Source organism: Camelus bactrianus, chromosome 13 (assembly GCF_048773025.1).
Source record: "Camelus bactrianus isolate YW-2024 breed Bactrian camel chromosome 13, ASM4877302v1, whole genome shotgun sequence".
NCBI lineage: Eukaryota > Metazoa > Chordata > Mammalia > Artiodactyla > Camelidae > Camelus > Camelus bactrianus.
In genome coordinates, this window is record NC_133551.1 from 79306349 (window position 1) to 79330540 (window position 24192).

Below are 24192 nucleotides of genomic sequence, written 5' to 3' on the forward strand. Positions count from 1 at the left end.
AGAGCGGCCACCCACGGCAAACTGCGCCCCGGAACCGGAAGTGGGGACGGCCCCGCCCCTCTAGCGGCCATCTTGGAAGCTGAGGAGGAGGAGGAGGCGGCGGCGGCGGCGGCGGTGGTCAGGTGGGCTCGGTCCCGGCGCTGTGCGGCTGTGCGGCGCGGGCCCCACTCTTCCGCTCCCTGCTCCGGCCTCGACCACGGCGAGCCCGAGCGCGGCGGCGGCCCACCTGCGGCGACGGGAAGAGGTGAGCGCGTGCCGCGGGCCTGCGCCGGGGCCTCGGCCGCGCGTCCGCCCTGCCGGAGCCGGCCCGAGCGGCGGGCGCGGGGCCCCTCGCACGGCCCGTCCCCGCCCCATCCACGCTCGCGGGGCCTGGCTCGGAGCTTCCGTGCGCGGAACCCGAGGTCGGTTACGGCGGGGCGCCCGGGGCTCCGGGCCGGGTCGTCTTTCGGCCACCTTGGGCATTCTGTTAGCCACACGGTTAATGTCCCACGGAGGAGTCTCTTGTTAGTGGCAACCTTGCGGGCACCGCTAGGACGAGCCGGCGTAGAGCTTGGTTTGTAACGTGTCCTGGGAATCCGTGTTGGGGCAGGGTGGCTGCCTTGAGCCTGCTGCCGCTTCAAACCCCGAGCAGTTGGGACTGCATACTGCTTCACAAGTCCCACCACGAATGAGTGTGCCTAAGGGCATGCGCTTGAGGCGGTAACTGAGGGAAAGTCCAGGCGGTAAGAGTGGGAAGCGGAGTCGGGTGGTTCCATCGCCTGCCAGCTAGAGCGGGCCCTGGGCAAGTGCCTCAGCTGTGCCCTCCTGTCCACATGTACTGGTTATCTGCGTCGTCTCACCTCTGTCCAGGTGTAAGGGTGTAGCCTCGTTTCTAATTAAGGCCACTTAGCTGGCTTGTATTTAATTCATATTCATTCCCAGCCACTTGCCCGGTCCAGGCATGAAACTGCTACAGAGAGGTAAGGCCACAGCTCAGTGGGAATGGAGCTAGTAAGTACACAGAATACACCACGAAGGTGGTTCAGGGCTCTGTACTTTCCACGTGAGTGACCTTTCGTGTAATCTACCTTAAACAGAAAGGAATTTCAGGGTCTCACTTAACTGAAAAGTCCAGCATGTCTTCAGGCAAGGTTGGGTCCTGGTGCCTAGAACTTGTAGCCAGTAACCTGCATATCTCGGCTGTGCCCACCTCTGGGCGGCTCCATTCTCAGGCAGGTGTGTGAGTGGTGGTGGGGCTGTCTCCGTCAGCCTGGGCTTCCGTCCAGCCTGTGAGCAGTCCTGGTGGTGACGGGAGAGACTTCCGTGAATGTTCTGGCCACCGGTGTGTCACGTGCCCGTCTGGCGGGCCAGGCCAAGGTCTCTGCCCCAGCATCACTGGAGTGCGCGGACGCTGAGCGGGAGGATATCTGGAGGAAAGGGAATAGGGTGCTGGTAGAACAGAGACTGCCCCAGCGTGCACTGAACGCACTGCGATGTCGCTGTCTGTGGGTTGCAGACTGCTTTCCTTTTGCTTTTCTGTACTGAAATTTTGCATGCTTGCCATGTTTATTGTTTTGTTTTCTTTTTTAAAGTCTGTACCCTATTTTCTTCGATGCAATACACTGTGTGCTCTGTCTGTGGAGACTTGGTTTCAAGGGTGCCTGAGACACACTTCATGACCTGTGTGCATGCTGTGGACAATATATGCGGGGAAAACTGGGAGAAACTGTCTCACCTGAAATCACCTGGACAAGCCTGAGGGGACTGCTCTGAGTGAGGCAAGAGAGGGGTCATTAGGAAGCCCTTTCCTTTTAGTGAACTGAGGAATTGAATCTTGAGTAGGAGTCTCAAGATTACGCCTTTGAAAGCAAGAGAAGAGTTCATTTGTGACCAGCCAGGCAAGAACTATTTTATGTAGTTTGTACGACTGTCCACTAACCATGAAGCGTCCAGCCCGACCACTTAACTGAGTCCATACACAGTTGTCTTTGAGTTATCCAGGCAATTGTTTTGTACATGGATGAGTGTTAACTTTAGGGTAAACAGCTGAGAGAAACAGAACAAGTCCTGGGTGGTGGTCCTGCTTGGATTGTTGCTGCATTTGTGAGTAGGTGACACCTGGCCTATTCAGCTTCTTGGGCCGGAGCTTGGGCGCAGTGCTGTGCGGGAAGCACTCCCTTCCAGGCTGGTGTGTAGCCTGCTCCTGCTACAGGCACACCAGTGGGGTCTTCTGGGCTCGACAGGCACCTGTGTGGGGTGGAGCTGGGTTGCAGGGAGGCCTTAGTCTGGGGGAATCAGGGAGGCTTTTAAGAGACTAGCTTTCAAGCTAGGCTTGGAAGGGCCTAGGTGAGTTTTTTTTTGCCAGTGGAGTCTGGGCTGGAAGGTAGCTGTACAGTGAGGGTGAGAAGGCCGTTCGGCTCAGGCCGTGTCAGGGGCCTTAGGAGTCAGGAACTAGAAGGCTGTCTGGGACTGCTCTTTAGAGGACTTTGCAGCCAGAGAGAGGCGTTGACATTTATGTGCTTGGCTCTGGGTGAGTTCTGAAGGGTTGCAGTCAGAACTGTGTGATGAGAAAGTTAATCTGACTTCAGTGTACAAGGTGGACGGAATGGGGAGAGGCCAGAGCCTGGAGGCCAGCAGGAAGGCTGTTGTGGTAGCTTGTGGGAAGACGGACGGATCATGCTTCAAGGTGTGTGTGGTGGGATGGGAAGGAGGGGGAGCGAGAAGCCGAGGTTTAGCAGAGCAGGAAGCAGGTCTGGGCCATGATGCGTGCTGGAGGACCCCCTGGGGGTGCAGTGAGGCACTGAGCCCTGGTCATAGTCTGGTGGGAGAGTGCTCTGAGGAGAATTCGGCGAGGCCAGGGCCATGACCTCTGGTGGGGTCATGTGGGCAAAGACTGACGAGAGGGAAGGAGTGAGTGTGTGGTGGTCCCTGGGAGCTGGGAGTGAGAGGCCCCAGGCTGAGTGAGGAGGCGGGCATGGTGAGGGAGGTCTGGGTGGAGATCCTGGCCACCGATGCCAGGCGCTACAGCAAGGTGGGTTGGGAACACTTGGGCAGAGTGTGGGTGCTCAGAGGTGAGCGGGCTGGGTTTGGCTCTTCCCTTCCTGTCAGATCCGGTCCGTGTCCCCTCCACCCTGGATGCGCTTTCTGCCCTTTTCCATCTCTGCGCTGCACACTCTGTGCGTCGTCTGTCTCCACCATGGCTTGGACCAGTGGCTTTCACACATAATTTTTCGTAGAACTTTTTTGCTTTTCCATTTTACATTGTGCGAAGTTTTGCTTCTCACACGAGAGTACTACTAACGTCAAGCGCTAAGAAGTACTAACGCTAAGCAGGTCTAGTTGGGGCTGCTCTGGGGCCTGTGAGAGTGGGGAGTCCTGTCCTCCACATCCCTGCCCCGCTTCCCACCTCTGGAGCATAGCTGAGGTGTCCCAGGGTTCCCTGCTCCAGGCCACGTCTCTTCTCTTGAACGATGGCTGCCTCATCACTCCCGGTCCCCCGCCTTTGGTACTGTCCTGCCTTTCCTGTCCCTCCTACGCTGTCCTGTCTGTCCCATCTGTCCTGTGCTGAACCACCAGAGTGACCTTTCTAACAGAAGATCTAATCTGCCTTAAGACTTGAGCATAAAATCTTTCTGAAGTGCTGCTTGACGGCCTGGCCTTGCCTCCCTGGCCAGCCTGTCAGCTGCCAGTCCCTGCTTTGGCTCCTGACGCAGTGATCCAGTGCTGTCCGTCAGACACACCTTGCTGTGTTAGCGTCTGCCCACCTGTCGTTCCTTCTCCCTGGAAGGCACTCCTGCTCCTCTGCCCAGCGTGTGCGAGTCTTTCAGGGGTCTCCATCCCTTTCTCCAGTGTCAGAGGCTCTTCCTCCACTCCCCATTCCTCCCACCCTCTTGTGACCAGTGGTAAGCAGGCTCTCACGGGGTAGGGGCTCGTTTCCGTGGCGTGGCGCCGCCCAGCCCTGAGCTGGAGGCACGGAGGTGGGGGCATGTTTCCGTGGGTGCCCCTCCCTGCGCGTGGCGCCGCCCAGCCCTGAGCTGGAGGGACGTCCGGGGTTGCTTGGGTGCATCCCCCTATGACCCTTGGAAATGGACGTCTGTCTTTCTGTCTAGTTCTTTGTGGGCAGGAGTGAGGCTGCAGGGTTTTCTTACCCTTTGCGTCTGATGGCGTCACGTAGGCGAAGGTAGTAGCAGGAAAAGGAGAACCTGCCAGGCCTACCGGTGTCTGAGGGTGTGGGCAAGTCAAGACGGCCCACGGGCCTGGACTCTGGGCGGCTAGGGTGAAGCCAGCAGGAGTGCTGGGTGCAGACCTTACGGCGGACGTGGGGCGGCTGAGGCTGTGGGTGGCGAAGGCGATCAGGGACTCTGTTCTTTGTAAACGGTGGTGTTTGCTTTCCACAGATGAGCAACAACAGCAGTAAGAGAGCTCCAACAACAGCAACCCAGCGACTCAAGCAGGACTATCTTCGAATTAAGAAAGACCCTGTGCCTTACATCTGTGCTGAGCCCCTCCCTTCCAACATTCTTGAGTGGTAAGGCGCTGTGTCCGCCCTCAGCTGCACCCCCATCAGCCGGGTTCTCTGGGGTCGGGCTGGGTGGGCCCATTACAGTGCGGGAAAGGGGCCCCGCACCCTTTTCACGTGTGAGTGGACTCTGAGGCCTGCAGTCACTCTGGTCATCATCATAATGCGTAGCAGCCGGGGATGTGGCGGGGCTCTCCTTGACCCCTGCATGCTGGGGCTGGAGGGAGGGTCCTTCCTGCGGGAGCCCTGGGCCTGCAGGGTCTGTAGGGGAGGCTTTGGGCCTGCAGATCTCCTGGCTTTTGGAGGAAAAGCTCTGTGTGTGGATGCTTCTCCTCTGCCCTTTGCTCCTTGGTGCCGTGTGTGTCCTGTCCTCCCTGGAGAGTTGGTGACAGAGCCTCCAGGGTCCTGATGGCCGCACTGCAGGCCTCATGGGCTTGTGCTTACAGCAGCTCCTTCCTGCCACACTGCCGTGCTGCCAGGAGTGTTTAGGAGCATTTTCTCTTTGTTTAGAAGGTATTTTGTTTTATTTATTTTTAATGATTCATTACTTACTTTTTTAAAAATTTTTTTTTGTTTGTTTGTTTTTTGTTTTAGGGGGAGGTAATTAGGTTTCTTTCTTTACACAAAGGTGCTGAGGAATTGAACCTTGGACCTTGTGCGTGCTAAGCACACGCTTTCAGGCTGTACCCTCCCCTGAAGGGTTTTATGTCTTAATCTTAACAAGAACTTTTAATTTTTTTTTAATCTAGAGAAAAGAGGTTTAACTGAGTTAAAAGGAAGTGTTTTCCAGGTTGGAGAGGTGTTCAAGGGTTCTGGGTCTATCCTCCTCAGCTTACAGAGAAGGGCCAGCTCTGAGTGGGATGGAGGGTTCTCAGGGGAGGCCGGCAGAGCTCTCCCTGCCCCCAGATGACAGAAACCAAGTGTGGTTCCCAGGACGTCATTGTCCGATGGAGGGACAGTTCTGTGGCAGTTGAGGAGACGTCCTTATTGTGTGGGGAACCCCTTCTGCAGCTGAGTTGGGTTCCAGGTTGTATCATGTGCTGGGAGGACCTGCCGCAAAGGTTTATTGCAGTGAAAAGACAGAGCAGAGCCAGTGAAGGGAAGAGGCGCAGGGTGGGGTCCCCTGGAGCTTGTGCGTCCCGTCACCTGTGACAACACGTGTGTGGTGCTGTCTACCAGGAAGCCCCTCCGACCTGGCAGCAGCGTTTTCAGTTGGGGGTGGGGCACGGGGGCACCCCTGCCTGGTGCCTTCTGATATTCCAGACTCCCAGCGGGAAAGCAGGCTTCCTGTCAGCATTAACCACATTGTTTGCGCCAACAGATTAGGTGCCATTGAGATGGTGCGACTCCCCTGGATTCCAGTTCCCAGCTGCCAGTTGAGGACAGAGTGAAGGGCCCTGTGTGCAGGCCCTTCTGCTCGGCTGTGGTTGTCTGTCCTCTCAGCTGGGAGAAGAGAGTGCTTTTTGGGAAGAGGCCTGGCCTCCCAGTGTTTCTCACTGTATCGCCCCAGGGCTGCTGGACGCTCTTGGGGCACTGCTCACCAGTTCTTCCCAGTGTCCTCACACTGGGCACAGGAATCGGGAGCAGTAACCAATTAAGGACCGTTCCCATGTGTGTTCCTGACCCGCTGACGTGGGATGACAGTATTTCTTGAGTGAAATATATCAGCCAGCCGGTAGCAGGGCTGGTGTGATCCCCGATGTCAGAATATCCTGGTGGGAAGCAGTGTTTGGAGGGACCAGCATGTGTGCAGTTTTGTCTTATCTGGTATTTCTGGTTAGTTCTTTCTTCTTTGTGCACTTCTGTTTTCTTTGAAAATTCATAAGCTCAAACCCTTCTTGATGCAGAGCTGAAGCCTCTATTTGTGTGGAAGATGGGAGTCCAGGGTTGCTGCTTCTGGTTGAGGCTCCCTCCGTGTGAGGACTCTGGTGACAATCACGGGCTGTCCCGGTCCCTGCTGCCAGAGGACAGCCCCTCTGAGGTTGTCTGGTTCTTCCAGGACATTGGTGCTGGGGGCACAGCCTCCTCACGTCTATGGCTGTCCCGGTTTAGCTACAGCGTGATACTGGGGCACACTGAAAGATACTGGTTTTCAGGTACATCTCAAGAATAAATTGTGCAGTTAAAACTTTTTTGATTTTTGGTTAGAGGGGATTATCTTTTTGCTTACTTTGTTGTGGCTGCAGAGAATTTTGTGAAGATTTGGAGGACACAGTCTCTGATCCGTTATGGCAGCACGAGGGACTGGAGAGCTTTGGAGCTGCGTAGCCGGGCTGGGTTTGAGCTTCACTTCACTGCTGAGCATCGGGTGGACCCTAGAATCCCCGGCCTTGGGGTGACTCAGATTTTGGAGTCTTCCATCCCTGAAGCCAACTGATTTTCTTTTCTCCCTCAGGCACTATGTGGTCCGAGGCCCTGAGATGACCCCCTATGAAGGTAAGTCTTTGCCCTGAGTTATGGGACGAGAGGCAGCTTCTGTGCCCCCAGCAGACCACGCACCTTCTGCTTGTGAACGCCACTCTCTCTGTGCATGTGTGTCAGTTGTGAACACCACTCTGTCTGTGTGCATGTCAATGAGACGACTGAGTTGGAGCTCATTGTAGTTTTCCCCAAGTCCTAGAAGTGTTTGCTCAGAGAATGGTTTTGCAACATGTCTTGGTCTTCAGGGATTTCTGTAAGTATGTCCAGTGTCAGTGGGATCAGAGCTCTGAGAACAGACTGGATAAAAGTAAAATGTGGCTGGTCTCCTGCTGTTTTTCAGGCCAGGATGTATGTTGTCAAAGGAACAAAAGGTCATTTTCTGAGCGCTCACTCTCCTAAGCCCTCTGAGTCAGCCGCGGGCCCCAGTGTGGATAGGGCACTGGGACATGGGGGCTGCAGGACCTGCCGGGTCAGGTGATGCCCCCAGTGTCCTTTGGTGTCTGCACAGTAGACCTTGGAGCTGGCAGTCAGCGAGTCTCCGGGGGCTTGAGGGGAGCCTAGTGCCAGCCCAGGGTTGGGCCAGGTTGAGCCCAGGGCAGAGCTGGGGCCAGGTGGGCAGTTGTCTGGCCCCTGGCCCCTGACTTCAAGTGGCCAGAGGGGCACACTCTTGTCTACGCACATGTAGGGGGTTGCGTATGATGTCACTGGATGTGCTGCTGAGGAGGGAGTGCGGGCTCTCTGGACCCTCAGGAGCACCGTGGGCAGTTTGGCAGATGTGTCACCAGCCTTACGGGACTCTCTTCTGGCCCAGGAATCCCTGTTCTGGGATGATCTGACCTAGGGAAACCCGCGTGCAGAGGCGTATCTGTAGGCTGGGTATGTTACTAGAGTGTTACATTGGGGACCCCCAAATGCCCAACAGCAGGGTGATGGGTTTGGTGACGGCCTTGTGTGGGGTTCCCAGCAGCAGGGCTGAAGCCAGGCTGCGGACAGCTTGTGCACCTCGTGGTGAAGTGCCTAGTGAACATGTGCTGAGTGTTTGCCCAACTTGAATAGACCCCAGGGAGGAGCAGGGGTCTCTCTCCCAAGTAGGATTGTGCTAGGTTTTAAGTTTTTTTGTTCTCTGTGGTTTCAGTATTTTGTCAACAGTAGTGAACATTCATGGTGTAACCAGGCTCCCCACCCCCACCCCCCAAGACCAGCCTGAACTGTTGCTGGTGTGTGAGGCTGACGCCTGCACAGGGGTGGATGGAGACGGCGGGGGAGGAGGTGTGTAGGGGCTGGGACTGCAGGAGACCCTCGACCCCCCCCCCCCAGCCCCTCATTCTCAGTAAAAGTCCCTGCCTTTCCAGACCCAACATCTTGTTCTTGTTGCTGCGTGTTTCTCTACTGTTCCTGGTCCTCAGGCTGTGAAAATTCCAGACCTTGTAGAGTCCCTTCAGAGACAGGTTTTCCCACTGCCCCCTCCCCTCCACGGCCCCTCCCCTCCCCCTCTGCCCCTCCCCTCCTCTGTCCCCTCCCCCCTCCCCTCTGCTGCCCCTCTTCCCCTTTTCTCCTCAGCACCTGCTGTTTTGCCCTCTCTTGCTGCCTGTCCCCTCCTCAGCTCGGCCACATTTTGTTCCCTGCAGCTCCACCCTCTGCTGACTGCCTTCATCAGGGTCTCCTAGGGACCCTCAAAGTTACCGTGTTTGATAGAGGGCCCTCAGGCCTCAAGTGTCTGGACCTGTGTGGACTCTGGCCTCCCCTTCATTTGCTCCTCTGACTTCTGGATATCCTGGCCTTTCCTTCCCAGTCTCGTGGCTGCCCTCCCACCTCCACGTCTGTCTGGCTCTGTGTTGGTTGCCCACTGAGCCTGTCCTTGCTCCGGGCTCCGAGCTGGTGCTGCTCCAGACACACGTCTTATGGTTCAGATGGGCTTCCCGTTAGGCAAGTGTAAGCTGTAGGTTTTATACCATCCCGTCAAAACCGTAACAGTTTTTTGTAGACATGCACAAGCTTATTTTAAAAAGTTGTTCTGAAACTTACATGGAAAAACAAAAGACCTAGAAGAGCTAAAATAATTTTTTAAAATAATAAGATGGGAAGAGTCACTCTGCCCGATTTTGAGACTTGCAGTGCAGTTCCGTTGATTGGATGGTATGGTGTCTGAAGGGAGATGTGGGTCCATGGGACAGAGCAGAGCCCAGGATCGCCCCTCAGAACTTGGGCCACGGAATTTCTGACTGCGTTGCAAAAGCAGTTCAGTGGAGGAAGTGTGGCATGGTTCTCCCTCGACCCTCCGAGCCCAGCCTTTCAGGGCCGTGGTCCTCTCGGTGGTTCCTGTCCCAGGATCCTGGCTCAGGGCCCCCCCTGCCCCATCACCACCACCACGGACACTTGGAAAGAAGCAGGAAGGAGCTGCGGGCCAGGGGTCAAGTGCCCCAGAGGGCAGGCGAGTAGAGCCCTGCCTGGCTTCTTCATGCCCTCAGGATACCCCTCCCTGGATCTCTTGTCTGCACTTCAGAGCAGCACATCCGGGTGTGGGGAGGGTGGCAGGCCTCCCCGGCTGTGGCCCCGCCTGCGGCTCTGCTCCTTGGTTCGCACCTGCAGGGTCCTGCCTGAGGACAGGCAGGTATGTGCGACCTCACCTGGCATGCTGGTTGCATTTCTCAGGTGGATGACAAGAGGTAGGAGGGCCGGGTCATTGCGAGTGTCCAGAGGCCTGTTTGCCGGTGGGTCGTCCTGCCCAGGAGGCCAGGTCTGCCTCCCGCCTCCCTCCCCTCCGCAGGAGGGCGCCCGTCCCTGCTGTTGGAGCTGTGTCCTGATCAGGCTGAGAAGTGCAGCGGGCTGCTCCCGCTCCTTCCTGGGAAGAGCGCCTGTTTGTGCCTCCTGCTCGTCTTCCAGTTTGGCTGTTCTCGCTGGTTCTGAGGGTGGGTGTGCTTTGAGTGTCCCCTCTAGAGTTTATCCCTCAGTCGTCAGCTTGTCTTCCTGTTGAGGTGGCCTTACAGGTGACACTGGCTCTGGTCAGCCCTCCACTACTGGCAGCGCAGGGTAGAAGGGAAAGCCTTGCAGGGGGTGGGGGGTGGAGCACGCCTTACCACTGGCGTGGCGCTGGAGCAGAGACCTGTGGTGATTCCGGGCCTGTGTATCCCCATCTTTGGGGCGGGATTGTGCCCATGTGCTGGGGGGCCGCAGGGAATCCTGGGGGGAGGGCATGGCAGCGCCCCCCAGCCTCACTGTACGTGCATGCACGCACATGTGCGTAGGAGCCTGTCATGTGCACTTCTGCTCATCCAGCCTGGGGTAGGCCCTAGGGTCTGCGTTTCCAGCAGCCTCTCAGGGCTGCCCTGAGAGCAACCGTGTGAGGCGTTGACTGGGGATGACCAGTGCGACCTCAAGCTGGGTGGGCAGGGATGGAAGCTGTGAGGTCACCCAAAGCTCCGGGTGCTGGATTGGCTGGAGGTGGGGCTGATGGGACTGCTGATGGAGGGGTGTGATCTGGGGGCAAGGGGGCTTCCCAGATTTTACTCTGAGTAACTACAAGGATGGAGTTGCTGTTGGAGGGAAACAGCATGCATTCCATCTTGGACGTGCTGGGGCAGTGTCACCTGGATGGTCAGCACACAGGTCTGGCGTTTGAGGAAGGTTCCAGAAGTCCAGGTGCAGGTGCCAGTTAGAGGGTCATTTACGGTACCGAGGGGAGAGCTGGTGGGGTGGGGGTGCTTTGAGGTGGTTGTGAGCCTGAGACATGGTCACACAGCCCCGGTGGGGTGTTTGATGGCTGGTAGGTCAGGGATTTCAGGTAAAGCAGAGGGAGCAGTGGGCAGGGTTGGAGGGGAGTGGGGGGTCAGACTCGTCTTTGTGTTTAAGGTGGGAGAGACTGTGGTGGGCTCACTTGCTTCTGGGTGTAGTTTGGTGGAGGAGAATCAGGTGGCACAGGAGAGAGGGGACCACTCTTGGGGTGGACGTGGGGCCAGTGGAGAGCCTGTGCAGGGTCTGTCCAGATGCTCTTCTTGGGGAGGGGGTGCTTAAGGGTCAAGGAGGGGTGTGCGGTAGCCATGGAGGGCAAGGGCTCCCCCTTGGTTGGTGGTCACGATCCCCAGTGAGACCTCAGCAAGACGTGTGTGTTCAGGATGGTTGGCTGGTGGGCTTGGGGATTGGGAGGCTGGTGGGTGGCAGGGCTGGGAGGCTGAGGGGAGTGCGGGCTGTCCTGCTGAGGACAATAACAAGGCTCCTTGTGTTTCGATACAGGTGGCTATTATCATGGAAAACTAATTTTTCCCAGAGAATTTCCTTTTAAACCTCCTAGTATTTATATGATAACTCCCAATGGAAGATTTAAGTGCAACACACGGTAAGGTCTTCCTGCGGTGCTCCTGAAGCGGACTGGGGTCGTGACGAGCATGCACCACTTTGACTGGGTCCCTTTTTTTCAGGCTGTGTCTTTCCATCACGGATTTCCACCCGGACACGTGGAACCCAGCCTGGTCTGTCTCCACCATCCTGACGGGGCTCCTTAGCTTCATGGTGGAGAAGGGCCCCACCCTGGGCAGTATAGAGACGTCGGACTTCATGGTGAGGGTGGAAGCCAGGCTCGTGGCGGGGGGGGGGGGGCCTGGGCACCCCTGCAAAGACCTCCGCTCCGGGGCCCTTTTCCTCCTCAGCTGTCACGCCCAGTCAGGATGGCTGCTCCTTGGTGCCTGGTTTTTATTTTTCTTTTGTTTTATGTGGGAACCAAGCCTAACATGGTGGTGGTACAGGAAGATAAGCAGCCTGTGAACCTGCAGGTTGGTTTGCTGTGCGGAGCAGGCTCATGGAGCGCCTCCCAGGGCAGGGCGACAGCAGCCCTCACAGTGAAGTGCTCTGTCTCAGAATGCGGCAGACTTGAAATGCGCCTTCAGGCTGATACTTCCCTTTTCTTTCTTCCTAGAAAAGACAACTGGCTGCACAAAGTTTAGTGTTTAATTTAAAAGACAAAGTCTTTTGTGAATTATTTCCTGAAGTTGTGGAGGTAAGAAAGTGAAAGTTGGCAATTTGGCTTTCCCCATGCCAGGAACACTTCAATTCAGTTCTTTCCAAAGAGAACGTGTGCTCCCATGTGTCCCTGTGCTGTGGACCTAGAGCACGGGGGCGGGGTGCACGTGGGCAGTCACAGCAGACCTGCCCCCTCCTCAAGGCCCCCTCCTCAGGGCACCTGGCTTAGATGGTGGGTCCAAGGTGGGGAGAGGTCGGGGGTCGGGGGCTGGGCCTGCGGAGGCTCTGGGTGAGCCGGGAGTGGTGGGAAGGGTCCTGGTGTGTGGGCCAGAATGGCCACTGGGAACGTGGCTGAGCCGCACAAGGCCGGGGCTGTGGCGTTTCAGCACCGCTGCGCCTGGCTCGGTCCAGGGCTCGGTCCACAGGCTCGGTGGTTTGACAGGTCACTTGGCTCCGCATCTGTAAACAGGACTAGCTGCTGCTGCTGACTTGGCAGGGTCTTTGTGGTCGACTCGAGACCCTTCCTGGTCCTGAAGGAACCAATTTGTCTAGACCAACCCTTGTTTCTTGCTGTTTTTCTCTTAGGAAATTAAGCAAAAACAGAAAGCACAAGACGAGCTCAGTAGCAGACCCCAGGCTCTCCCCTTACCGGACGTGGTTCCTGACGGGGAGACGCACCACGGCCAGAACGGGCTTCCGCTTCTCAACGGGCACGTGCCGGGAGCCGGGCCGCACCTCGCAGGCCTCCAGCAGGCCAACCGGCACCACGGACTCCTGGGTGGTGCCCTGGCGAACTTGTTTGTTATAGTTGGGTTTGCGGCCTTTGCCTACACGGTCAAATACGTGCTGAGAAGCATAGCGCAGGAGTGAGCCCCGCCGCGACCCGCAGAGGCGGTCGGAAACGAGGGACGCTGGGCCGAGCTCGACGCGGGCTGGCTGGACGTGCTGCCGGACACGGGCCCGACCCACCTGACTCCTGGGGTTAGCTTTTTTAAAACCTTTAAAAGGAAAACAGAAACCAGAGTGTGTGGTTTGGACTTGGAGGAGACGTGAGGGTCCCAGCCCCTGTTCTCGTCCTGGGGTCTGTCAGGGGCTGTGGGGCTCTGTGTCCATGAGGAGGCTGCACACTTTGGTTTTATAGCTTATCTCCGGTATTATCTTTTGGACCTGTTTTAGTAACCTGTTTTTCATTTTATTAGATTTGGTCACTTAAAAATATAAAACTCCATGCCTATCCAACACTGCGTGCATTCTTGGTCTTGGGGACCCTGACTTAGCAGGCAGAGGCTGGCGTCTCGAGGGGCATGATGGGGGCGCCTGGGGCCAGCTGGCCAGGGACAGCACGGCAGGTCGGGGACCTGGGCTTTGGCCTCGGCATTTAAAACACGTTTGTGTTCACTTAGAACAAAGCAGGTTCTAATGCGCGTGTGCTTCGATTTGCTGAAGCTGAGAATCTGCTTACTTTCAGTGACCACAAGCTGTTGTCTTAACGTTATCGGGCTGAGCTGCCTGGCCCTCTCGGTCATGCTGCCGGCTTCCCCTCACCCCGCAGCCTCCTTCAGGCTCCTGCGTGCTGCAGGGGGTCTTCCGGTTCCTGCGCTGGTGGAGGGTGGAGACCCCCAGCAGCCCCATGGGGCCCCACCCTCCAGGCAGGCTCTGTACACTTGGGGCTTCCCTTACACTTGGTCCAGATCTTTGGTTTGCCCTAAAGATAGGCTCGCACGTTCCTTTTCACAGCTGATCCGTGTCAGGTTCCTTGAAGACGATGTGGGGGACTGGGCGTCAGAGGGAGAAGCTACTGGGAAGGATGCGGCTGGGTTCAGGGCAGAGCCGGCGGGCTTCGTCTCAGATCTGGGACCTGTGATTCCCTGGATTGCCGATGTCTTCCTGGTCCACGTCTCTGCTTAATGAGTTTACCTGCACGGTGTTTGGAAGGTGCTGCGTCTGGGAGCCCCCGGATGAGACGCTGTGACCTCGCTCTGGAGGCTGGCAGGAAACAGCAGTGTAGCTGGGCGACCGTGCATTCTTGACATTCTTTATTTTTGGATCAATTTATTTAAAATTGCTCTTTGATTTACCAATTGTGTGTATTCAACCTGCTTTTGTGAAAAGTTTTTCATTATATCTTTGTTCCTAAATTTTGTGCTCTTGGAGTCTTGAAACGCAACTGCCTCTCGCCCTGCACTGGGGTAGCCTGTGGGCGGGCGCTGGCTTGGCCTGTGGGTGCCTGAGGCGCTGTGTCTGCCACTGCACTGGCGTCCTGCGACCAACAGTGGACCCCGGTGGCGGTGCTGCACTGCTGGGCCCAGACCCCCACGTGTGTGGCTCTGCCAGGCTGTGCTGGACGCTGGACCTCCCCTCCGTCCGCTACCGGCTTGTCCAGACACTCCCATGTTTCCTGAGGCTCTTTCTTGGGAGTCAGAATGTTTAGCAAATAGAGTTTACTGGACAAACGTTGTTATTCTTCTATGTGTGAAATCTCAACTTTTAAAAACCCTTAGTCAGCCGTGGGAGCAGATCCGAGCTGTACAGAGCCTTCCCCTGGCACCCGTGGCAGCTTGCTGTCTGACGTGACCCGAAATAAAAGATCTTGTCCCGTTGGGCCTGTGTCTCTCCCCTAGAAGTCCCCCAGGCCCAGGTTTGAGGCTTCGTCCGCTCCTGGGTGCAGGGAGTGGGTGGGGGCTGGGCTGGGGGCTACAATATCCCCTCCTCCTCCGGGAGTCAGGGTGTCAGGGTCTCGGTTTCCGGGCCGGGTGGGTGAGGAGGACCTGCAGCTGTCCTGAGCCTTTCCTCCGTGGGGCAGTTGGTGGCTGTGGCCGGAAGGTGTGGATGACTTTAGAGGCTCCCTTTGGTTGTTATCTGGGTGGTCCAGCACCCGCTGGGGTGGTGCAGGGTCCCGGAGGACCAACCCCTGCTGTTGGTCTCCTAGGACCCCACAGGAGGCTGGCACAGCTGCAGTGTCCACAGGCTGCCTGTCACGGCTGCGCATTGCCAGCGACACACTCAGGCCACCAGGATGCAGGTCACGTCGAGGGTTCCAGCCCGGTGGGGCACAGAGGGGTCTTCCGCAACGTGACCTGAAGGCGCAGACTTGCCTGCCAGACACTTGCAGGAGCTGAGACTTTAAGAATGAGCTCAGGATTCCCTGGGACTGGCCACTGTTGTCCTTGGAGGTGGCCACCTCTACCTGAGCCAGGAGGGAGGATACGTGTTCTTGGGGGGATGGTACTCATATGGTCCCCACCTGGCTCATCTCTGGGGTGCCCCAGCCCTTAGCTGCCAACCGTGGGCGTGGCTTGTGGCTGGGGTCTCCTCACCCGTGGGTCTTGGTGGGTTGCATCCCCATCCTGAAGGGGCAGGGTAGGGGGTCTGGGGAGGCACAGCCCCTCCCCTCAGGCAGTGGAAGTGGGAGGCGGGTGGTCAGCAGGGGTTCCGCCCCCATCCACGCCCCTGGGCTGGCCTGGGAGCCCCAAGAGGCTGAGGATCATCCCACGTGAGCCCTCCCCCTTGGAGCCCGCCAGCTTTGGGGAGGAGGGGAGGGTTTATTTGGCGGCCGCAAGGGCAGCAAGGGCACTGCTCGCGAGGAGAGAGAGGGGAGATCGGCAGAGCCTGCAGGGACGAGACGGGAGTGCATCCTACGGCCTTGTGAGGCAGCCCCCACTCGTCCTGCGCAGACATGCACCTGTGGCGGCCAGGTGTCCCCCGGGGCTGCGCCCCTATGCTGGGGCTCTGAGTGCGTCCCGGCGCCTGGGCTCACGGCGCTGCACGGCCGCCAGGGTCCAAAGCTGCCAATCAACATGCGCTGGGCTTGGGCCGCCGCCATGGCCCTCCTCTGGTCGCAGCTCGAGCTCCTCAGGGTCGTCGGGGCACGGCGGGAGCCCAAGAGGCTGCGGCAGCCTGGCCAGCGCCCGGTGTCCCCCAACGCCACCACGTCCAGCAGCGAGGGGCTACCAGGCTTCCCCAAGGTATGCGCGGTCCAGGCGCACGTGGGCACCATCCTCCCCCAGCAGGCTGTGCCCGCGGGGCTCTCCTCTCTGGGCCTTCCTCCCTGTCTGTGTGGGGTGGGGCTTTGGGCAGGAACCACAGCAGCAGGGCCTAGGGAGGGGCTGAGGGAGCAGAGGGGCTTCTCAGCCGGGCTACCCTGAACCCTTCGAAGCCCCGAGCAACCTGCTGCCATTAGGTGTAATGGCACTCGGGGAGGAGCCCCAGGCAGCTGGCTCAGACCCCCGCTGGAGCCTGGGTGCCCCACCACTCCCGCCGCTGCTGCTGCCGCCGCCAGGGGAGGCCCGGGGTCCTGGGACCCTGTGCTTCCTGGAGGTCCCTGCCCTGACCCCCTGCTGGGTAGCCAGCACCCACTATGGCCTCTGGCAGGGGATGTGCTCCAGGCCTGAGAGTCCTCCAGTTTCAGCCTGCCCCTGGGGTCCCCTCTGAGAGGAAACTGAGCCCTAGGTCTCCACACTCTTGGGCTGGGGATCGCCTGAGGGGTCCTGGAGCTGACCGCAGCAGCACAGGCCTGCCGGTTGCTGGACTACGAGTGGAACCAGGCCCCCTGCCAGCCCCCGAGCCTTTGATACTGGGCTCCTGCCTCCCAGGGGTGTCTCCGTGGCGGCCAGCCCGGCTGCTCTCAGCCCACGCGGCCCGCTGGAGCCCGAGGCCCTGTTTTCCAGATGGGCAGGCTGAGGAGAGTGAGTCCTCGGGCCCTGCAGGCAGGGAAGGGTGGGTGGCCAGCTGGTTTGGGGGCAGGCATGGAAGGTCTTGGGCAATCCCTGCCAGTCTCCCAGGGGAGGGGTCCTTGGTGGCAGTTTCCACCCTGCCGGCACCCCGTTCCCCTGCCCTGTGGCAAACAGGTGGACCTCTGTCCAGGAGGGGCCTCCGTGGGGGCTGTCCCAGGCCATGCGGCACTCACCCAGGATGGCCTGCCCCAGACTTCTGGACTCCTGCCCTTCCTGTTGTGGGTGGCTCCTCCTCCACCTGCCCCCTGGGCCCTCAGACGTGGCTAGGGTCGGGTGGCGGCCAGAGGAACAGGCAGACAGCAGCGGTGCGAGGACCGGAACATTCGAAAGCTCTTGGCTCCTCTCCCTTCCCCGGTGGGGCCTAGGTCAGGGTGGGAGGTGCTCCCACCCCCCTGCCCCCCGAGCCCTCCAGAGTAAAGGCCTGTCTGGTTTGCTGGGAAGGAACCTTAGCCTGCCCAGGAGCCAGCTCTTTGTTGTGTTTGGGGCTGAGGACTGGCCACTGGACTGGACCTGGGCCAGGACCCCTTGGCTTGCCCTGCCTGGATGGCACTCCAGCGTGGCCTTGTGGCAGTGGCTGTCTCCTGCCAGGCCAGTGTCTGCTATGCTCCTGGTCATTTCGTGGACTTCCTGTTTGAGCTTGGCGTGCAGGCCGGGCTCATGCCCCCTTACTTAGCATGCTGTCTCCTCCTCTGACTTTGGGTGTGGGGTGCTCCTGCCTCTCCCGTGGTCCTGGTGCAGAAACAGGGCTTAGAAGGCATGATTGGAGGGCTGGGCCATGTCTCAGGTCAGCTTGGCCATGCCCTTCTCGGCCCCTGCTCCAACAGCAAGGTGGCCAGGGTCCGAGGCTGAGGAGCAGGGCCAGCTGGCGTGCCAAGGCTGCCAGCTTGCACACTCAGTGCTCAGCACAGAGTAGGGCCTGTGCCCATTCCTCCCTGGACCAATGTGGCTCTGGAGCTCCAGGGAAGGCCCCTAGAAAACTTGCCCCTGCCCACCACTGCCTGCCTCAGCCCCATGTGTCCACGTGTGTGCCCGTCTGCTCGGAAACAGGGCGCAGCAGGAGAGGCTGAGGTTGCTCCTGCACAGAACCAGACCCGAGGTCCTCAACATCAGGATCTGGCCTGCGTCCCCGGCATGGCCAGCAGTGCCCTGTAGCCATATTCCTTGTGGGTGCCGAGTCCTGCCTGGGGCTCCTGGGCCCTGAGATTCCCCAATCTCTGCAGGGGGCAGTGGGGCAGGACCCAGCGGGGCCTGGTGGTCAACACACTAGCCCTGTCCCCCTCTTCAGTTGCCTGAGGCCTCAGGGCCTCAGTTCACAGATGCCCACATGACATGGCTAAACTTTGTCCGGCGCCCAGATGACGGGGCTGCAAAGAGACGGTGCCGAGGCCGGGACAAGACGTCGGTGAGCCCTGGGGTCTGAGCCTGGGACAGGTGGCTCTGGGTCCCATCAGGATCCTCATTTTCTCCTGCCTCCTCACAGCGAGGCCTCTCTGGCCCCCCAGGGCCTCCTGGGCCCCCGGGACCCCCTGGACCCCCCGGCGGAGAAGTCACCCAGGAGGCTGTGCTGCGGGAGTTCCGGGAGATGCTGAAAGGTGGGCCACCCCCACCCCCTCTCCTCCCAGAGGTCAGGAGGTCACTCTGGAGGTGATCCCATGCTGACCCCGAGCTGCCCCCACAGATGCAACTGAGCGTCGGTTCTCGGGGCTGCTGGACCCCTTGCTGCCCGAGGGGATGGGCAGATGGCTGGTGGCCGAGGCCTTCCACTGTCGGTTGAAGGGCCCGGTGCTGGTGGACGCGAAGACGCTGGTGGAGCTGCAGGGCTTCCAGGCCGTGAGTGGGTACTGGGGGTGGGCCTGGGTGGGGGCCGAGGGGCCAAGCAAGCCCTGGTTGCCTCCAGGGGCATCCCCTGCGCACACTCATGACCAACAGCGGTCAGCTTGGGGACAGCATCCTGGCTGGGCCCCCACAGGTCAGCAGGGCCCGCAGCTACCACAAGGCGGCCCCCAGACATATGCATGCAGTGCCAAGACTTGGGGTGGGGTCTGAGGTGGCCTGGAGGCAGGGATACCCTCCCTGGGTGGGGGTGGGGGGGCTCTTGGGGCCTACATCCCATGCACAGGTCACTCCTCCATCCTGCCCAGGTGGGGCCTGCTGGGTTGGGGCTGTTGGCCACAAGCCCTCCCCCAGGCTGGGTGTGCAAGTTGTCTCCGCAGCCTGCTCTTCCCTGCTTCCTCCAGCCCGCTGCCCAGGGCGCCTTCCTGCGGGGGTCAGGCCTGAGCCTGGCCTCTGGTCGGTTCACAGCCCCAGTGACTGCCATCTTCCAGTTCTCTGCCAGCCTGCACGTGGGTGAGTGGGGCCAGGCCAGGGTGCGCCCATGTGGCGGGTGGGGACTGGCTCTCAGGGCCCCAGGCCTGGGTCCTATTGTAGAGATGCCTCCTGCTTCCACCCCACCTCCACTGGGGGCCTGGACGAGTCTCCACCCCAGCCTCCCCAACCTGCCCCAAAGCCCCCCAGCTCCCCCCCCGTGCCCTCTGCTCCATCCTTCCCAAGGGCGCTGCAGACAGTCCTGTCTCCGCAGACTGCAGAGAGCTGCAGGGCAGGGCACGGCTGCGGGCCCGGGACACGGTGCGGGTGCTGGTCTGCATCGAGTCCCTGTGCCATCGCCACACGTGAGTGGGCCCTCGTGGGGGTCGCAGGGGACATCTTGAGGGGGCAGGGGACCGTCTTGCCCATGGAGGGTGCAGGGCTGCCCCAAACACAGAGGACTGTGTTGAGCACTGGGGTGGGACCACCCGGGTCTCTGGGCACCGGCGTGGGGGTGTCCCAGCCCCACAGCCACTATGCCCTCCTCCTCCCCCTGCTGCACCATGTCCAGGTCCCTGGAGGCCATCTCTGGCCTGGAGAGCAGTGGCCGGGTCTTCACGGTTCACGTGCAGGGGCTGCTGCAGCTGCAGGTGAGGCCAGGGGCCAATGGGGCAGGAGGGGTCCTGAGCCTTCAGCCTCAGCCTGGGCACTACCCAGCCCAGCAAGTGGATAGACATTGGCCCTGTGGCCACTGAGGACCCCTGGGCCCCGCATGGCTTGGGGCGGATGCTGCCTGGCGGGGCCCTGAGGGTGGTGACGTCCACTGTGGGGTATCTACAGGCTGGACAGTATGCCTCTGTCTTCATGGACAACGGCTCCGGGCTGGCCCTCACCATCCAGAGTGGTTCCAGCTTCTCCGGCCTGCTCGTGGGCACGTGAGGACACTGACAGGGCCGCAGGGGAGCTGCTCTGCCGCCCACCACATTGCCCTCTGGTAGACCTGTGGTCATCGCAATAAAGAGCCCCCAGCCCTACCTGTCGCCTGGTCACTGTATCATCATGGGGGCAGCTGGGGAGATGGCAGGTGCCGAAGTGTGCCATGGAGGGACCCGACCTCAGGACACTCCTTGGGCCACAGTGTGGCTCTGGGCTTTGCCCTGAAGGCAGAGGTTCCAGCTGAGCACCCTGGCAGCCCAGGTGCAGCCCCCATGGCCCCTGCACCTGCTGTGGGCCATGTTTACTCTGTGGACAAAAACAGATGTCTATCCAGGCCCCTGCTCAGCCCTGCCCACGGCCTGGGACCTCCCCTCCGCTATTCCAAGGCTGGTCCAGCCTTGGGGGGCAGCAACCTATGTTCACCCACAGGACAGTGGCCAGATGCTATGTGCTGTGCTATGAGGCAGGCTGCCCCCAAGAGGGTCCAGTCCTGTGGGGCAGGTGGGGAGAGGACGTGCACGCGGGCCACCTGCACCATGTGTACACCTGGAGGGCGTCCCTGCGGCCTAGGGGCGCAGAGCTCGGCATGTGTGGCGGGGAGCTGGGGGTGGTCCAGCGGGCTCTCGTCTCCCTGGTTACCCCATAGGAAACTTACTTCTCGCCACTTTCTCCTTGACCCAAAGACAGGATCAGAGCTGCCCAGATGGGCCTCTAAGGCCCTGCCTGCGGGTCATGTGGATTCGGGCCCCTGCCCCCACCTCTTGTGGCCCCTGGCAAACCCAGACCAAAGAATGTAAACTGGTCTTGGGATGTCAGGGTCTCTACAGAGTGGCCAAGATACCATCTCTGGTTGGCACCTGGGCCCTGGGCAGGTGGTCTCACCTGGAGAGCGGAGGCCAGGCCCCTGACCCCTTCACACACACCTGGGGGATGGGGCTCAGCAGAGTCTGGAGACCCATTTCCAAGGCTGAGCAGGGAAGGGCAGGGGCTCCAGGGTCTGCAGGCTCAGGGGCAGGGGTGGGAAGTAAGGCAGGTGGAGGCTGGAACCTGAGGGCCGTTACCCAGCCACTCCCCTGGGACTCTCCCTGCAGCCGGCTGGGTAATGAGGCAGGAAGACGCTGGTGCCAGGCGGGCGCCAGTCCATGCAGCAGCGGGCTTGGCCGCTGACCCGTCCCCAACTCTCTCCCTGGTCCTCCCGGGGTGGCAGCAGGGGCTGAGGGGCCTGGGGGCAGTTGGCAGTTCTCTGCTTCACAGTGGCTGCAGGCGCCGGCCAAGTTTGAGTGGAATGTTCCAGCCGCCTGCAAGGGTGAGGCGTGAATGCCACACTGGGGTCGCTGTTGGGAGGCTGGGGGTGGGGGGAGCGGCACGCAGTGAAGGCAGAGGCTTGGGACGAGGTCACTGCCCCCTGCTTCCCATTACATGGTCCTGTGTGGGGCTGTGGGAGCCTAGGCCTCCAGGGGCTGCTGTCCAGAGTCCAGCTTGGCCGCAAGCACCAGTGAGTGTTCCCCACCCACTTATGTGGGGAAACAGAGGCTGTGCATTGGTGGGACTACCCAGGTGCAGTCACTGGGATGCTGAGGGTTGGTGGCCAGCGCCCAGCCTGGGGCCTCGCTGCACCCGGGGGCTCTCCTGATGGTCCTTCAACACCAGCCAGTGTCCCCACCCCAGCCAGCCCAGAGACCTGCTGCAGGGGCTGTGATGACAGAGATCGGGACCTGGGCCCTGTGAGAGCGCCGGTAGGGAGGCAGGAGATGAGGAAACGAGAGATGAGGAGCGGAAGGGTAAGCCGGCCGCCCCAGAGCTCCCGCAGGCAGGTGGCCAGGCTGGGAGGGGGTGGGTGGCGGGTGGGGAGGGGGCTGCCCCGACACCCTGGCTCCACTGCCCCCCACCACCTGGTCTGTCTCATTTTTGTCCCTGTTTCTGCCCCCTAATCGGAGGTCATTAGCCACTTAGCTGTAATTCCCTGGAATGTGCAGTTTCCAACTGAGCCCCTGGGCTGGGGGTGCAGGAGCAAAGAAATGGGGGGCCGGGATAGGCAGCAGTGGCTGCTCTAGGAGGGTCGGGGAGTGAACTGGAGTGGCCTGGGGTTTAGGCCCCAGGCCCAGACTGGCCCTCAAGGACACAGGCTGGGCTCCCAGTGCGGACAAGGGGCCAAGTGCAGGGTGAAGCCCCTCAAAGGCCACTCCCTGGCCCCAACTGCATCATTTTCTCAGCCCCACCATCTCCTGGAGACTGACCCAAGCTTCAGTGCTTGTTCAGCTCCCAGGGTCTGCAGTACCCCTAAAGGGCCCTGGGCCCTGTGGTCACAGTCACCCAGCCTGAGCAGAGGGTTCTGTGGGTGGTTTGCAGGAGCTGTTGCTGCTCAAGGCAGGGGGCTCAGTGAAGGTTCCGGGGATGGGGGGCCTGGGGACCAGGCTCTTTCCCTGGCCTGGCCTCTCTGGTTTGGGAGCTGGGATTCAGGGCGGCCGGTGCAGTGCTGGACGGCCTCAGCTTGAGCCCTGTCCCCAAGTCCCACACTGGAGCAGTGAGAGGTGCCGGGCTGACCTCGCCTGCCCTTCTAACGCTCACTTTCCAGAACCTCCAGCGGACCCTTCTGCCTGCCGCTGGGGCTGGGGACTCACAGTGCAGGGGGCTCCCGGGAGGGTTTCCTCTGGCTCCCTCCAGCCCTGGCTTCCCAAGTCCTGGTCCTGGGACTGCAGCCTGGCCGCACCTGACCTCCGTCCTGGCCCCGAGGCTGAGGCGGGCCTTGGCCTGCTGGGAGTGGCCGTGACTCCGAGTTGGGTCGGAGCCTGCCCCCTGCACCCCCGTCCCCCCGGCGCCCTCAGTGTGCTGTCCTGTTTGAGAGCAGGCAGGAATGGGGGTGTCTGCCTGAGGACAGTGGCAAAGTCCTCTCAGGCTTGGCAGACTGGCCCCACCTGGGTTGTGGCAGGAGCCAGGAGGGACAGGGGTGGACAGGAACCTCATGGTCCTCTCTGGGGGCTGCAGAAGGGACAGGGTAGGGGATGAGGCTTGCAGAAGAGATGGCCACCTGGCCTGGGCTGAGACACCTGGGAGGGTGTGGACCTCAGGGTGCAGCCAGGACACGCTGGCCCTTTGCGGCTGGGGCCTGGCTCTGGGTCTGACTTCACCCCTCCAGGTGGGCCTGGGGTGAGGGTGGGTCTGCTCCCAGGGCCCCTTGGGCTGCCTCTTCCTATCCTCAGCCAGACCGGATGTCCTGGCTCCTGTGAACTGGGCCAAGGACCGAGAGTGGCTGGAGGGTGTGGGCATGTAGGGGGCCTGGGTGGACATGTCCTCTGGGGGGACGTGCACCTGTCCCTGTGCTGACTCCCAGTGACCTAGTGGTGGCTGTGATGGGGACTGTCTCTGACGTGGGGTCTGAACAGAGCTGCATGAATGGTCCCGGCTGTCTGTGTGACGTGTTTGGGTGGAGTTTCTGTGTGTCCTCTACCTCTGCCCTGGGGCCAAGGCTTTCTTTGCTGAGCTGGAATCACCAGGCCCCTCAGGAGCAAACCCAGAGCAGACTTCCAGGCCCAGGAACGGCTGTGGTCAGGGTCCTTGGCAATGGGGAGACCCACTGGTGTTGGTCCAGCTGGGGAGGCTGTCGTGTTGGACAGCTGCACTGGTGGCCACAAAACCCTGGATCCTAGGGTGGGGAGGTGCTGCTGCCCGGGGCTAGGAGCCGGACTCACAGTGATGGGTGATGGCAGCGGCGAGGGGGGCTCCCACCCCCTGTCCTGGGAAGCTCCTTGGGGGCAGCAGGGAGCCTCACTCCTCCCAGGCCTCCAGACTGCATGCAGAGCTCTGACCTAGGACCTGGCTGTGTCCCGGAGCCCTCACTCACTGACCAGGCTTGGCCAGTGAGCCCTCTGGGCTCCGCATTCAGGCTGCTGCAGGCCCTGCCCCAGGTCATCCAGGTGCTAGATCTCCAGCCTGGGGTACCTGAGCTGACCTGGGAGCTGAGGTCTCCAGCAGCCTGGGGTCCCCCAAAGCCCAGCCCCTGGAGCTGGGTCGAGACAGGCTGGGAAGCATGTCTGGGTGCTGGGGACACACCCCTGACCCACGCCCGAGCCTGCCGCCGCCATCAGCACGTCTGCCCACCTGTGTGTCTGATGGTGTGCGCAGGCAGGCCTGACCTGGGGTGGGGGCCTGGGTACAAAGTGCCTTTGTTTGGGAGCACTTGGGGTGCAGCCCTGCTCTGGGGCAGTGACTCACGGGTTCCTCTGGGGCGAAAACACCAGTTGTGCAACAGCTGGCCTGTCACACACACCTGGGGCGGTGGCAAGGGCAGGAAAGCCCGCCAACTGTGCCTGCAATGCAGCCCCTCCGGGAGCCAGGGGTGTGTGAGAA

The 24192-nt window shown here is 60.5% G+C and overlaps 2 protein-coding genes across 3 annotated transcripts; both read left to right on the plus strand.

Annotated features, from left to right (window-relative positions):
• Window positions 1-108: 108 nt before the first annotated feature.
• Window positions 109-13111, plus strand: UBE2J2 (ubiquitin conjugating enzyme E2 J2). Its single transcript, XM_074377755.1, has 7 exons — window positions 109-244; window positions 4377-4507; window positions 6894-6934; window positions 11150-11252; window positions 11335-11473; window positions 11829-11909; window positions 12458-13111. The coding sequence occupies exons 2-7, from the start codon at window positions 4377-4379 to the stop codon at window positions 12740-12742; spliced, it is 780 nt and encodes a 259-aa protein (XP_074233856.1). The 5' UTR covers window positions 109-244; the 3' UTR covers window positions 12743-13111.
• A 2251-nt stretch (window positions 13112-15362) lies between these two features.
• On the plus strand, window positions 15363-19943 carry C1QTNF12 (C1q and TNF related 12). Of its 2 annotated transcripts, XM_010957682.3 has the most exons (8): window positions 15398-15837; window positions 17891-18007; window positions 18086-18197; window positions 18284-18435; window positions 18843-18951; window positions 19184-19274; window positions 19481-19559; window positions 19750-19943. In XM_010957682.3, exons 1-8 carry the CDS (start codon window positions 15670-15672, stop codon window positions 19846-19848), a joined length of 927 nt encoding a protein of 308 aa, XP_010955984.1. In that variant the 5' UTR covers window positions 15398-15669; the 3' UTR covers window positions 19849-19943. The 2 variants fall into 2 exon arrangements, with proteins under 2 accessions (XP_045374588.1, XP_010955984.1); XM_045518632.2 differs by lacking the exon at window positions 17891-18007 and having other exon boundaries at window positions 15363-15837; window positions 18747-18951; window positions 19156-19278.
• The last annotated feature ends 4249 nt before the right edge of the window (window positions 19944-24192 follow it).

Excerpts from the sequence above, each read along its gene's own strand:
- UBE2J2 (XM_074377755.1), top strand. The coding sequence starts at position 4,377 with ATGAGCAACAACAGCAGTAAGAGAGCTCCAACAACAGCAACCCAGCGA. Across the intron at positions 11,253-11,334 it reads AGATTTAAGTGCAACACACG|GCTGTGTCTTTCCATCACGG; the intron begins GTAAGGTCTTCC and ends CCTTTTTTTCAG. Across the intron at positions 11,474-11,828 it reads TAGAGACGTCGGACTTCATG|AAAAGACAACTGGCTGCACA; the intron begins GTGAGGGTGGAA and ends CTTTCTTCCTAG.
- C1QTNF12 (XM_045518632.2), top strand. The coding sequence starts at position 15,670 with ATGCGCTGGGCTTGGGCCGCCGCCATGGCCCTCCTCTGGTCGCAGCTC. Across the intron at positions 18,198-18,283 it reads GTTCCGGGAGATGCTGAAAG|ATGCAACTGAGCGTCGGTTC; the intron begins GTGGGCCACCCC and ends CTGCCCCCACAG. Across the intron at positions 19,560-19,749 it reads AGGGGCTGCTGCAGCTGCAG|GCTGGACAGTATGCCTCTGT; the intron begins GTGAGGCCAGGG and ends GGGTATCTACAG.